This window comes from Alexandromys fortis, unplaced genomic scaffold (genome assembly GCF_014885135.2).
Source record: "Alexandromys fortis isolate MF-2015 unplaced genomic scaffold, M_Fortis_MF-2015_v1.1 scaffold_12, whole genome shotgun sequence".
Lineage (NCBI taxonomy): Eukaryota > Metazoa > Chordata > Mammalia > Rodentia > Cricetidae > Alexandromys > Alexandromys fortis.
The window spans coordinates 15489171-15501995 of NW_026067937.1; the positions used below are offsets into that span (position 1 = coordinate 15489171).

A 12825-nucleotide genomic window follows, 5' to 3' on the forward strand; every position below is an offset into this window, starting at 1 on the left:
CAGATGTATGTGGAGACTCCAGTGTCTGTCCCAGATGTATGTGGGGACTCCAGTGTCTGTCCCAGATGTATGTGGGGACTCCAGTGTCTGTCCCAGATGTATGTGGGGGCTCCAGTGTCTGTCCCAGATGTATGTGATGACCCAGTGGATGAGGATACTGGGAGGTACCTTTATTTCCTCCCCCATACACTTTCCCTTGAGGGATTGATGGGAGTCCACTGTCAGGCTCTCCTTCCTTCTGCCAGAACAGAGACAGCAGATGTCTCAGGCATCTTCCTTCTCTTACCTGGGTCTTTTCCAGATTGTACCTGTTGATGCTGGCTGCCAGCTCTCTTCTTCTGATCCCCTTTCCAGCTTACCCTGTTACCAGAGACCCTGGGGGTCTGGATCCTGTCTGCCCTATCAGGGTGGATTACCAAACGAGCAGTCTTTTGCCCCAGTACCTTTCCTGTGCTATAAATAAGCCCCATGTTTATTTTCTTACGTTATTGAAATGAGCACTTTTGATTTGGGCCTCTTTTGACGAGTCCGGAGAGCGTCCATCCGGTGCCTGGTAAGGGCCCTGGCTGGCTGGCTGCTGTCTGAAGCTATTTGGAGCCCTTTCCCTGTGTTTTGGATGTGGCTTAATTTCAATAGAAAAGGCCATACGCAGCCCTGTATCTGCTGATTTTCAGGTTTCAGCTTTCTGCCAGCCTCACAGCCTGCTTAGAAGTAAGGTTGTGTTTCTCATTATGGGGATAACAGCCACAATTGAGGAAATTAAGGAAAATTGTGCATTGGTGGCAGAACCCCTCTAGGATTTCCAATACTCTTTCTCTGGTAGATCCTGTGGGACTCACCTTCATCTCCCTTCTGCCTACTCTGCGCCAAGTACCCTGTCCTGGCTTTCTGGATACAGGCCCAGCAATTTCCCTACTAACAGCCTTGGTCTTGTCACCAGTTTGGTTTGATATCTTGACAACATGGCCAAACGTGGGTTTTATTAACTCCATCTTCCCCAATACATGGGAAATTCAAGAACCAATGCCCTTTTCTCCTTCCCTTGTGTTCCTTGGCAGTTATAAGGATGAATATCTATTATACACATATAGGAGCACCATTCAGTCTCATGCCATTCTGTGGTGTATCCGGCATCCATTCACTGGGGTACCTGCTACATGGAAGCCTGGGAAAGAGGATGTCCCAATGAGGACCTCTTGGAAGAGGTTTTAGGCTTCTTTAACTTTGGACAATGGACCAAAGCTGTACCAGAGACCATGACTAGGAACCAGCCTTGTCCATTTGAATTTAGGTTTGTGACCACATCCTCTCACTTCTTAGCCACTGGACTGAGACCACTGTCCTCATCTCAGGACAGATTGGTCTGCACTCAGTGGAGATGTTTTTCCCAACATGAACTCACAGTCTATTAAGAGAACTGTTCAACAATAAGATTTAATTCACTTTTAGAGAAGCAGTAGGAGAAAGTAAATATTCACCACCATGTTTTTATTCTGTTAACTATTAATGATTCTCTTTATTAGGAAGACGGAATGAAAGAGTAAAGGAAGGAAAGAAGGGAAGGAGGGAGGGAGGAAGGAAGGAAGGAAGGAAGGAAGGAAGGAAGGAAGGAAGGAAGGAAGGAAGGAGGGAAGGACCTGATATGATGGATTAAGTTGATAAATCTTTATTGAGTTATTATGTGTAAGATTCCGTTCTTGCCAGGAGGCTGGTCCATTGAAAATAACAACGTACCTGCTAGAGTAGGCCAACATTCTGACAAGTACGAAAAAGTATAATTTCAAATGTCTATAAATACTGTGAAGACAAGGTATATATTGGAGACAGGTGGTGATTGGGGTATGGGAAAGTACTTTGGAAAGGGTGGCTAGAGGCGACAGGCCTATCTTTAAGCCTTGAGAAGCACCAAACCATGAAGATACCAGACTTGAGAGAAGAGTTAGCACAAGAACCAGGGGCTGTGACTTCAGCATATGCAGAGGGAGAGAGAGCATGTTGATGTTGGGAGGTGATTATAGGGAGATAAGCCAGGGCCAAATGGTGTAAAGACAGTGTCGGCTGAAAGGATGCTGTGTGCTCAGTGCTAGTGTGAAGGAAAGTTCCTGGGAGATTTTAGGCAGAATGGCAGATCTAAATGGCATCTTAAAAGAAAACATTTCTACTACTGTGTAGAGAATAGTTCCTAGAAAGCAGGAAGGAAGGAGTCACATGCTAGATAGCAGAGACTGGAATGGGTGCAAGCATGAGTGATAAGAGCTTATACTGGCTCAAGTGTCTACTAAATTTATCTAAAAATCGAAAGTAGGAGGTGAAAACAACAAAGGCTTACAGCTAACTCCTAGATTTTCATCCTGAATCCACTAAGTGAAGCCATTCATTGAAAAATGGCAAACTGAAGTAAGACAGGAGTATTGAAAGGAACGATCAAGAGCGCCTCCATGGTTGGAGAGGCAGCTGCTCCGTTAACAGCATTTGCTGCACAATCTTGACAGAGTCAGAATCTTGGCTCCCATATAACAAGCCTGTAACTCCAAATCTAGGGGATCTTTGCATTTTTCTGGGCTTTGCATATGCACATGTGTGCACATCCCCCTATACACACCCTATATATAAATAATATAAATAATAAATCTTTTAGAGGTACTATTTTAGACAATTCTATTAGAATCTGTGAGGTGGTGCTATTTAAACAGTTGGATACCTGACTCTCAGAAAAAAATTTAGAATTAAAAATATAGATAAAATTTAAACCAGTAGGACTAGAGGAGATTATCCAAAGAGTCAGAGTTGGTAGGAAAGGGCCTGAGCACTGGGTCTGCTCTATCACTGCCAGGGTGGGGAAGAAAAGGAGACTGAGGATTTGGTGGCAGATTAGGAAGAAAAATTGAGAAGTCTGTTAGACTGGCTGGGATAAGTTACAAACACATAAACTATAGACAACCAATGAAAATACTTTTAAGAGGCATAGTTGCTAAGGCAACACTGAAAGTAAAATATCAAAAATGTCCTTAGCTTAAAGGCAGAGGAAGAAGAAAAGGTAAATAATGAGCAAATCAGACAAATAGAAACAAACAGAAAGATGGTTGCCTTAAATACAAACAGTCCAATAATTATATTAAATGTAAATGGCCTAAACACCATGAATAAACCACAGAAATCATCAGGTAGTGCTGTGGGATTACTCTGTGTGAAAACCTTAATTCTGATGCACAGTGTTGAAGTAAGTTCTCATTCTCTGGAGTTACCATAACAGCAAATTCATCTTGGCAAATTCAACATGCCTCCTGCTATGCTATGAAGCTACAAGAAGGCCTATCGCCAGAAGCCAAGAAGATACCAGTCTTCAGAAGTATACCTCTGCTCTTTATAAATGATACAATCTGTGGTGTTTTGTTACAGCAATCAAAATAGCAAGAACAATTACACACTCTTCTCAGGAAAATAAGATGCATTTGAGTTTAAAAAGTGGGAGAGAAAGAGAAACATTTAATATTGATAGTGATAAAGAACCAATTTCATCAATTCCTCAATACATCAATGTATGTAATAAATAATTATTTCAAAATATAGAAAGCAAAACCAACTAGAAGGAAAAAGAATGCTTAGAATTGCATAAGTATGTCTCAACAATGTCAGTGATTGATGAAACAAGTTGATAGAAAAATATTGATGACTTGAGTGACTCTCAGACACTGGCTTACAGACAGCTGTAGGATCCTTCATCTACCACAGCTGAGCTCCAACTTGCAAAGTTGCATGCAATGTTCACACCAAGTGTGTTGCACCAAAAGTAAGCCTTAGTAATTTTTTAAAAAAAAAATTGAGAACATGAGAAATACATTCTTTGGGCCAGTGAGATGGTTCAGTAGATAAAAGTGCGTGCTGACAAATATGATGACACCAGTTTGAGCCACATGATGGAAGGAGAGAATCAACTCCCGCAACTTGTCCTTTGACCTCGACACACATACTGTGGCATTCATGCATGTGTATGTACACAAATGATGAAATACTATTTAATTTTTTATTTAAAATATATTAATCTGAACACAGTAGAATTAAGTCAGAAATTGGTAGCAAATATCTGAGAAAACTCCCAGTAGTTGAAGATTAAATAATATATATCCAAATAATACCTGGGTTGATAGAGACCCAAAGAAAAGAACCTGAACTGAGTAAAGATCAAAAGTACCAGACCTGTGAGCAGTATGCCAAGAGGCAGACCTGGCTTAAATTACTTCAACTGGAAAGGAAAGGTTTAAAGCCCGTTGAGCTTTCTGAGGAACCAGATGAAGAAGAGTAGGCTAAGCCCTGAGTGGGCAGAGTAGACATCCATGGGAGATTTTTAAAGCAGAGCTTGTTCCTTGTGAGGGTAAACAAGGGCTCAGCTCTTCACGGGAAGCAGATGCATGATACAGATGATGGGCATCAGAAAGCAAATGGCTTTGGGTCCCCGTTCTAGACTATTAAAGAGTCTCCAGCCACAAGGCAAGTGGGAGGTAGTACGATTTAATGCTGTTATAGAAGAGACCCAAGAGAGGCACATTTGCCTTCCTACCATGGAAGGCGTCACACTAGCTCCCAAGGCTGTTCCCACCTTGAACTTGGACTCCCAACCTCTATTATTATCAGTCCCTCTTGTTTATAAATTACATTTTGTTACGGCAACACTCACAAATTAAGAAAAGAAATAAAAGACAACTGCTTTCCAGGATCAGATCATTTCATCCAGTAAGAAGACTATGTCACTCAAGAGTCCCACCAGTTGTGTGAGTCAGTGCATGCCAAAGAGGAATTTCAGTCTCTTTCTATCCCAACTCCAAGCCCATGGCATGGGACCATTCATGCTTGGGGCAAGTCTTCTCCGTTCTATTGCTGACTTACCCACCAGGCTCTGTTGGAAGCCCCCTCCCACCCAGAAGGGACACTGTGTGTGTGTCCCATAATCCAATTAGACTGACACCTACAGTTTACAAAGCAGAGTTGGGAGTCCATCCGCTCTGCCCTCTCTGCGGAATGAGTCCCCCCATGTTTGCTGTCCTGCCCTTAGCCACTTGAGTGGCAGAAAGCTCTTGTGTGCATAGTGTTGCCTGTCTCTCCAGCGCTTCACTATGTCAAACCCTTTAATTCTTAGGCTCCGTAACTGCCTTGTGAGGGGATCAGAGAGCCATGTCTCTGCTTTATCAGTGGAGGGCAGGACATGCAACAGAAGCATCTTAGTGTCTGGCCTGCAGTAGCAGAGTAGACCATCTTTAAGACCAGCTCTGACCTCAGTCACTTGTGACTTCCTGTAGTTTCCCTTCTCTCCTCAGAACAGAGCTCTCTGTGCAAATCTGTCAGAGAGGAGATGCAGGCTTCCACAGTCCATCCTTCCCCATCCTCTCAACCATCTTTGTATGCCGGTCTCCATCTCTCTCACCTTCTTTTGTCTCTCATTTCATGGTATGCATGGGCCTAGTACTTTTAATAAAGAGCTTGGGAATAGTAGAGATACATTGTAGGTACAGAACAGAGAAGAGAGGGGGAGGGGACTTGTGAAAAAAAAAAATCCCAGAAGAATTGGCAAGAGCACTGCCCCCCCCCATCCTGGAACATCTAAGAATCATGTCCTGAAGGGCTCCAAGGAGATCCCGTGCAGGCACCACAGTGGATTTGCTCCCCACCAGCCAAGGCGACACCTTAACACATGTTGTGCACATGGCCATAAAGCCAAGCTCCCTGTGCAAGCTTGCCCTTCCTCGAGCCTGTTGGTCTGTGTTGAGCTAAAAAGAAAAAAAAATCTGTTTGGAATCACACAGAATTCCTGGGAAAATTTCAACTCTCACACCCCATTGTCTTCTGGCACCAGCTTCCATCTTCTCTCCACGAACATGTAGAGGGGCTGTAATCAGCCCTATTTGGGGGGAGCTGGCTATTTGTGCTATTTGTGGAGGGTCCATTGTTCCTTAGCTGCTGAGCATGCAAATCTGAGCCATGGGAGGATGAGCTCCGCCCCTAGCCCCCCGCTCCACTCTCTACAGCACAGCAAGCATCCTGCTGTCTGGGGACCAACCCACTCATGGTGGCCGGGGTTGGCAGCGTTTCTTATAGCAAGGCAGGGGCACAGGGCAAAAACAGCTTTGGCCAGGCTTGGCACTGAGGCAGGAAAAACCGCTCTGCAGGGTGGAGAGTCGGGGGCACAAAGGTTATCTAAGGGAGACTGAAACATGGGGTTTGAGCCCAAGACTAAGTGGAGAGGCTCCAAGATGAAGGCTGCTGGGCCAGAACTTGTTGCACTGTCATGGGAAGCTAGCCTTGGGCTGGCTTGACCCCAGGAGAAATAAAGAATGGGGACAGATCCCCTGTCATATTATGGCTTTTCACAGTGTGCTGGATTCCTGAGGAACACAGCAGGGTTCACGATCAAGCTGAGGCTGAGTTCACTACAAGTTGCTCTCCAGAAGCCTGAGTCAGCTTTCCCCCCACACTCCCTGTCTTCCTCCCTAGCTTGCTCTCCTTCCTTCTTTCCTTTCCCTCTCTCTCCAGGGTCTCCTGTGACCCAGGCTGGCCTTAAACTTGCTGTCTAGCTGATGATGACCTTGAACTTGCAATCCTCCTGCCTCCACCTCCCAATTGCTAGGATTGCAGGCCCGCATCATTGCTTATGCAGTGCTGGAGATAAATTCCAGGGCTCATGCATTCCAGGGAGGTGCCGCACCAACTGAGCGGCATTCCCAGCCCATTCTGGCTCGACAGAAAGTGTTCTGACTCTCCTCTGACCTTCCTCTCCAGCCCTGACTCATAGCTCCGAGTCTCATTTCACTCCCTCAGAACCTGCACACAGCTCCCGGAAAGCACTAAACAGAGACCCACAGAGGCCTTGTCTGAAAGGCACAGGATCAGTGGGACATCTCCTAGTGCAAGAAAGCCTGGAGGGGACAGAGGATTCTGGGCAGAAGCATAGCAATCCCAACGATGGTGACAAATGAAAGGTCTGATAGTTTGAAGGACAGTGAGTAGAGCTGGGTAGCCAGACAGGGGGCTGGAGCCGTAGTCAACAACAGCCTCCCCCTTCCCGAGAGTAAAGTCAATACCCTCATGGTCTCAGATTGCTTGTCTGCAGATTCAACAGAGGGACAAACATATTAAAGGAGGTTTGCCTCACTACTGGGCATGTGCTAACTTCATCTTATCAGTTTAACACCATGTACTTGGCATTCCTGCTGTATTGTGTATTGCTAAGGATACAGAGATGGTCAAAGTAGATGGGGAGTGGCTGCACCATTGTATAGAAGGGACTTGAACATCTTGGATTTGGGTATCCAGAGGTCCTGGAGACAATACCCCATGGCGACTGAGAGATGGCTGTATTGAGAGGCACCAGTCTCTGGAATGAATTCCTTCAGTCACCAGGGAAGTATGACCTAGCCAGCTTCCCACAAGCCAGACTTCCCTGGAGAAACAGCCCTTGTCTGGACTCAGATTCAAGTGGCCAACTCCCAAGGCAGAAGCAGAGATGGGTGGTAGAGACAGCACTCGATGGTTTCCAAGTGCATGTGGCTCTTTTCCTGCCTCTGCCTCAGTTGCAGTTCTGTGACTTAGGGTAAGAGACCAGATGCTGTTGTGTCCCTCAGCCCTAATGTGTGCCAGCTGTCATTTCTAAAGTTTCCAGCTCCACCTAAACACATCTGTGCTACACCGAGTTCCCTCCCCACAGGCAGCAAGTCTAAGGTATGTCTGAGAGTTCAGATAGTTGGAAGGAGGAGCTGGGAAGAAAAGCTCTCAACAGTCACCATCCTTCGTGCCCCTTTGCAATATCACCGTATAAGCACACGCGTGTGCCTCATCTTTAGTCCTCCCCGCAGGTTGGTAGACCAGACGGGGACGGATGCACCCTGTGCCACCCTGCTCCTCACTCTAGCTGCCTCTTTCTGCGCCACATCCTGCAGCCCCTGTCTGCTTCATCCTTCATCCGCACAGCCTGGCTTTCAGACTCATTTGTCCATTTTTTTCCTGCTGGGAAAGTCCCTTCTACCATGCAGTACTTGTTATTAGGGTCAGGCTTGGGTCTTGCGCCTCCTAGAGGCCTGCCCTGCACTCTGGGTGCAGGGTTGTAGGACCTGATGCTCTGGCTCTCATCAGGCTTCCAGAACAGATTCTGAAAGCACGGCTCTCAGGGACATCAGGGGTGTGGGGGACAGCTGCTGAAGCCCTTCTGGTATAGTCTACTGGGCACAGTGGAGACAAGAAGCTTTGGTTATGACCCATCCTACTGTCTAAGAAGCAGGCTTAGGCCCCTCTGGCCCCAGGTGCAAAGCGGGGTGCATGGTCTGACAGGGTCGGGAATGCACGCATCCTCTGACTCTTGCACCGGGGGTTGGCTGGCCACCTGTTGTTAATCTAGCCTGGTAACCCATCCTGCACTGTGTCAGCAGTTCAAAAGGGCACTGTTAGTATTTTTTTGCCGACTTCAATTAACGTGAGATTTCAGAGACCTCTCTGATCATATTTCATCTGTCATAAGTCAGGAACAAAACAGACAGACTCCAGTTGAGAGGAGGAAGGAGTTTATTGCAAACAACAACAACCAAACAGACAGTGTGGGCTGTACCTGACAAAGGGGGTGCTGGGAGCGTCAGCTGCCTCTGCCTTGCATCCCACCCACCTCAGCCCCTCAGCCCGCTTCTTCCCACATTCTTCCCCTCTCCAAAAGATGTAAGTGCAATAACTTACTTTAAAAGAAAAGAATGTTTCTTTTAATATTTTTGCTATAATGTAGTTACATGGTGGTATAGGCAGTAAAACTTTATGGAACAGATCTCACTTTTTTTACATTTTTCTGAAATTTTAATGTATTTTAATATATATATATATATATTTGAATGTTCCACCCCAGGCCATTAAGCTAAAGAAAAAGTTGCATTTATACAGGGTTAAAATAGCCTACAAGAATAGCGAATTTTGGTTGAGGTTCATGTTCCATCTCTCACTCTGCTTTCTCTTTCTCTTTTTTTTTTTCTGACCACTGCACACCCAAACAGGTTATTAGACACTGAAGACGGTCCTCCAAAATCAGTAGTATACAGGCCTAGCTCTATGTGTGAGTGAAAGGCAAGGAAAAGAGAGGGAAGGGTGGGAAATACCGTCCGGTGGGAACTCCTCCCTGTGGCATCCTTGCAGCACAGTGGGGCTGAGGGAAAGAAATAGAAGCTTGTCCTGGCTTAAAATTGTATGTGTTATTGATTAGCACCCTGAAGGCAAGGTTGCCTGGCATTCTCCCTCTGCTGGGTCTGCCTGTCTCTGTACCTGACAGTCAGGGTCATTCCCATTGACCTGGGACCTTGGGTTCCTTTGAGTCTCCAGAGATGATCTGCCTAAGGACATCCCAGAGGAAAATTGACTATGTAAAGGAAATATGGTGGTTTCCATGGAATCCTTTCTGTCCGATCAGGGAGATGAGGCATCAGAGCTGTGTCAGCCATGAGCCCTGTAGTGTGTATTGGGGAACCCCTGGATCTTGCTACCTCCTTGCCTAAATCCCCACCCATCCTGCTTCTCAAAGTTGGAGGCATGATTGTGAGAGCAGAATCAAAAGAATTAAAACAACTAAAAAAAATCTTGGAGACATGCCTTCTGTAGCAGAGCTTTGGCCCTTGTGCTGTTAAAGGGCCTCCTTGAGAAATGAGCTGAGGCAGGCATAGCCACTCTCTGTGACACACCAGGTTGATGCCAGGCAAGGCTGGCCTCTGTCCAGTAGTGACCACCCAGCAGGCAGCATCCTCTCTCTTCATCTGGACCTTTGGAAGATCTGACTCTTTAGGAAGCTAGGTTGCCATGAAAACCTTGTTACTTTAGAGCGTACCTATGGCCCACTAGGTACCACAGCACCCCACAATTCTCTTCTGGAGACTTGGGATGCTGAGGAGATGTGAGACATGAGGGAGGCTCAGAGCATCTCCAGTTGCCCTGGGAACTAAGGCCCTCCAGAGCAGTCTGGGTGGAAATTGCCGCATCTGGAGAGATGGTGGAAGGCATGTCAGTTCTTGACTGTGTGGGAAACAATCAGTTATTGCTATATACCTTTCCATTCTGAGGCTTAGGGGTTAGAATTTGCCTGACTTGGGTCTAGTAGCCTGGCCAGAAATAAAACCTAGGGAAGTTATATGCCACTCCCAGAAGAATCTACCAAAAACCCACTCTCCTTCCTTTCTGCGCTGTCCTGGCTCTTCACTCTGTACTGATTACCTAGGGTAGGGACGTTTTCCCACTTGCCCTTCCCCAATCACTGCTGCCATGAAGAACCCCAGGGAATTGCTCCAGCCCTTAAGCACTTCCTTCTCTGGTTGATTCTGAGGGGGTGAGTTGTTTCAGTGCACTCCAAACTGGAGGTCTTGCTCCCCAGACATCTGAAACACAAAGCCGAGTCACCAGGAACACTAAATTCAATACCTAAGCCCTCTTTGCCTTCCTAAGATCTATTCCAGGGCTACTGCTTCTCAAGAGATCTGGCTCTTACTAGGGGGCCAACCCAGAGTCTCCATTCTGCTGAGAGCTTACTCTGCCTGCCTTCCAGAGCAGATGAGGACACAAACAAGGGTTTGTGGTTCCCTCTCACCCACAGAGACCTAGGGCAGATCCAAGGCAGGGGTCCTCGGTTCTCATTCCAACCCGAGAGAGAGGCCATTCAGTGAGCAGAACCCTGAGCCTAGTGGGCCTCACGGACAACAGTCAAGGCAGAAGAAGGTAGAAAAGGCAAGTGTGTCTCCTCAGGGAAAGGCCACCTGCTTGAGGGACCTACCTCAAGGGTGGTTCTGTGCTCCAGCTCAGGTGACAGCGAGGGTCACTTCAAATCCTAATTCCTAGCTCCAGGTCAAACCAGGTAGACAGGGAGCCCCTTCCTTCAGATAGGGAACTGGTTTCAGGAGGGTTTTCTGCCAGAGAGAGTGGGCCTGGATTGGAGCCTTTCCTGAGACCAGTTGAGGCAGAGACCGTGGCCCCTGGGGCAGTTAGGATAGGATCTCTTAACAGGTGTGGAGGGTGATTAGAAAGCAGCTCTCCTTTTAGCCTAGAGGGGCACCGATTGCCACCTACCCTGTGTAGGAAACTCCGGCAGGTGTGATGCTGCGGCAGGGTGGTGGGTGGACATGGTTAGTCTGAGCATAGAAAGGCCAAGCTGGTCACATGTCCTCTGCTCCTGAGCTGCTCAGCCGTGGCCCTGCGCTCTAACTTATGTCTTCCAAGGTATAAATTCTTCCAGACCACAACACGACCCACGACCCAATGAGTGACCAGGAGGGAGAGGATGAATTATCTCAACTCCTCCCAGAGGGACCCTGGGAGGCTCCAGTGCTGACCAAGAGACCTCCCCACCGTAGAAGATGCCAGGTGCTACCCCGGTTTTACCCACTGGGTCCTCCTTGTGGTCATCATTCTGGGAGCTTCTCTGGCTTCTGATGGTCACGTGTGGTGGAGGTGACAGATCTGTGTCCTTGCCTCCATTCACACCTGGCACCCCACCCCGACATTGTCAACCAGAACCAGTTTCAGGATCAAAGGCAGGCCCATATCTCCTTGGAGCTCGGTCATCCTTATGGGCGGACAGCAACAGAGTCCTTCCGCTTTGCCGCACTTTCCCCAGGTGCATCCATCACAGGGGACAGTCAAGCTACAGTCACAAGGCCCATTGGATGGGTGAATGATCAGATGCCTTGGATAAAGGAGGTGGGATGCAAAGGCGGTCAGGAGCTGACTCTGCAAGGCAGCTTGTTCCTTAAGACACACAGCCATAGACCCAGTGAGCAGGGTACCACACAGAAGAAAGGACGGTTAGATGGGGCTGGACTGTTGAAGCTGTTAGGTCTGGAGGGGAGCCTAACTTTAACTCAAGTCAAATGGAAGGGTGAAGGAACACAAAGAGAGACAGGGCCTCAGCTTATATGATGCAAAACTACTCACAGAGCCCCTTGGCTTTCTCCACTGCCTTTGGCAGGGAGCAGGGGTTGCAGCCTCAGTGCCAGGGAGGGGTAAGGGCCTACAGCCCCCTCCTTCCCAGTAGTCCCTAGGGCCTCAGACTTGGGGTGGCTGAAAGTGCTGAGGGCCAGGCCCCTGGGCCAGGCCAGGTTCCTAAGAGGAGAGTCAAGTGGGAAGCTCGGGGCCTGGAAGGCAGGGATGTGGCCAAGGCCCCAGGGAGGAGCACGGCATCAGGACTGGCAGGAGGGGCTCTGTCATGTGGCCCAAGATATGGCTGCGCTGTGCTCCTTGGCCTTCATGCGCAGTGCAGCAATGCTTGAGGTCTTGCGGTCTGGCTCGCCGTTCATCTCGTAGCCGTTGAGGCTCGGACTGAGGCCAGTTGCTCCAAACAGGCTGCCCATATGTGTCTGGCCCAAGTGACTGCCAGCCCCAGAGACACTCAAGAAGTCGGAGACACTGCTGGCCCCAGAGCCAGGAGGGTGAGCATGAGGGGACATGCAGGCAGGCACTGGGTCACAGGGGACCACACAGGCTGGCACTGGCGAGGCAGCGCCATTGTTGCCAATCCAGGATGGGTTCTGAATCTGGGGACAGTGAAAGGAGAGATGTCACAAACCAGCTAGGAGGGCAGTGGTCTAGAAGGGGCTCTCACCCTCTTCACTTGTCCACCATTACAATGAAACCGTTCTTAGCTGTCTAACATTAAGGATGCCCAGTGAGTTTGGAGGTGAATTTATGTTTTAGGATTTCAATTCCCAGAGTAGATCTATACTTGACATTCAGTAGCAAAGACTAAGTGTCCAGTTTCCCCCAGGGGCCAGTAAAAGCATTACTCTGGATCAACCTGAGAGCATCTTGTTGGGGACACAGGCTCTG

At 47.9% G+C, this 12825-nt stretch overlaps 2 protein-coding genes across 2 annotated transcripts in view; one reads left to right on the plus strand and one right to left on the minus strand.

Moving 5' to 3' along the window:
• The first annotated feature begins 228 nt into the window (after positions 1-228).
• The window catches only part of Cd82 (CD82 molecule), a 279488-nt gene continuing 266891 nt past the window's right edge, over positions 229-12825 (plus strand). The window contains exon 1 of the mRNA XM_050146890.1: positions 229-256. The gene's annotated coding sequence lies outside the window, so the exon portion shown is untranslated. The remainder of the gene's footprint in view (positions 257-12825) is intronic.
• Alx4 (ALX homeobox 4) overlaps positions 8784-12825 on the minus strand; it is a 39864-nt gene continuing 35822 nt past the window's right edge. The window contains exon 4 of the mRNA XM_050146888.1: positions 8784-12533. Coding sequence (XP_050002845.1) covers positions 12204-12533 — 330 coding nt within the window. The 3' untranslated portion in view covers positions 8784-12203. The remainder of the gene's footprint in view (positions 12534-12825) is intronic.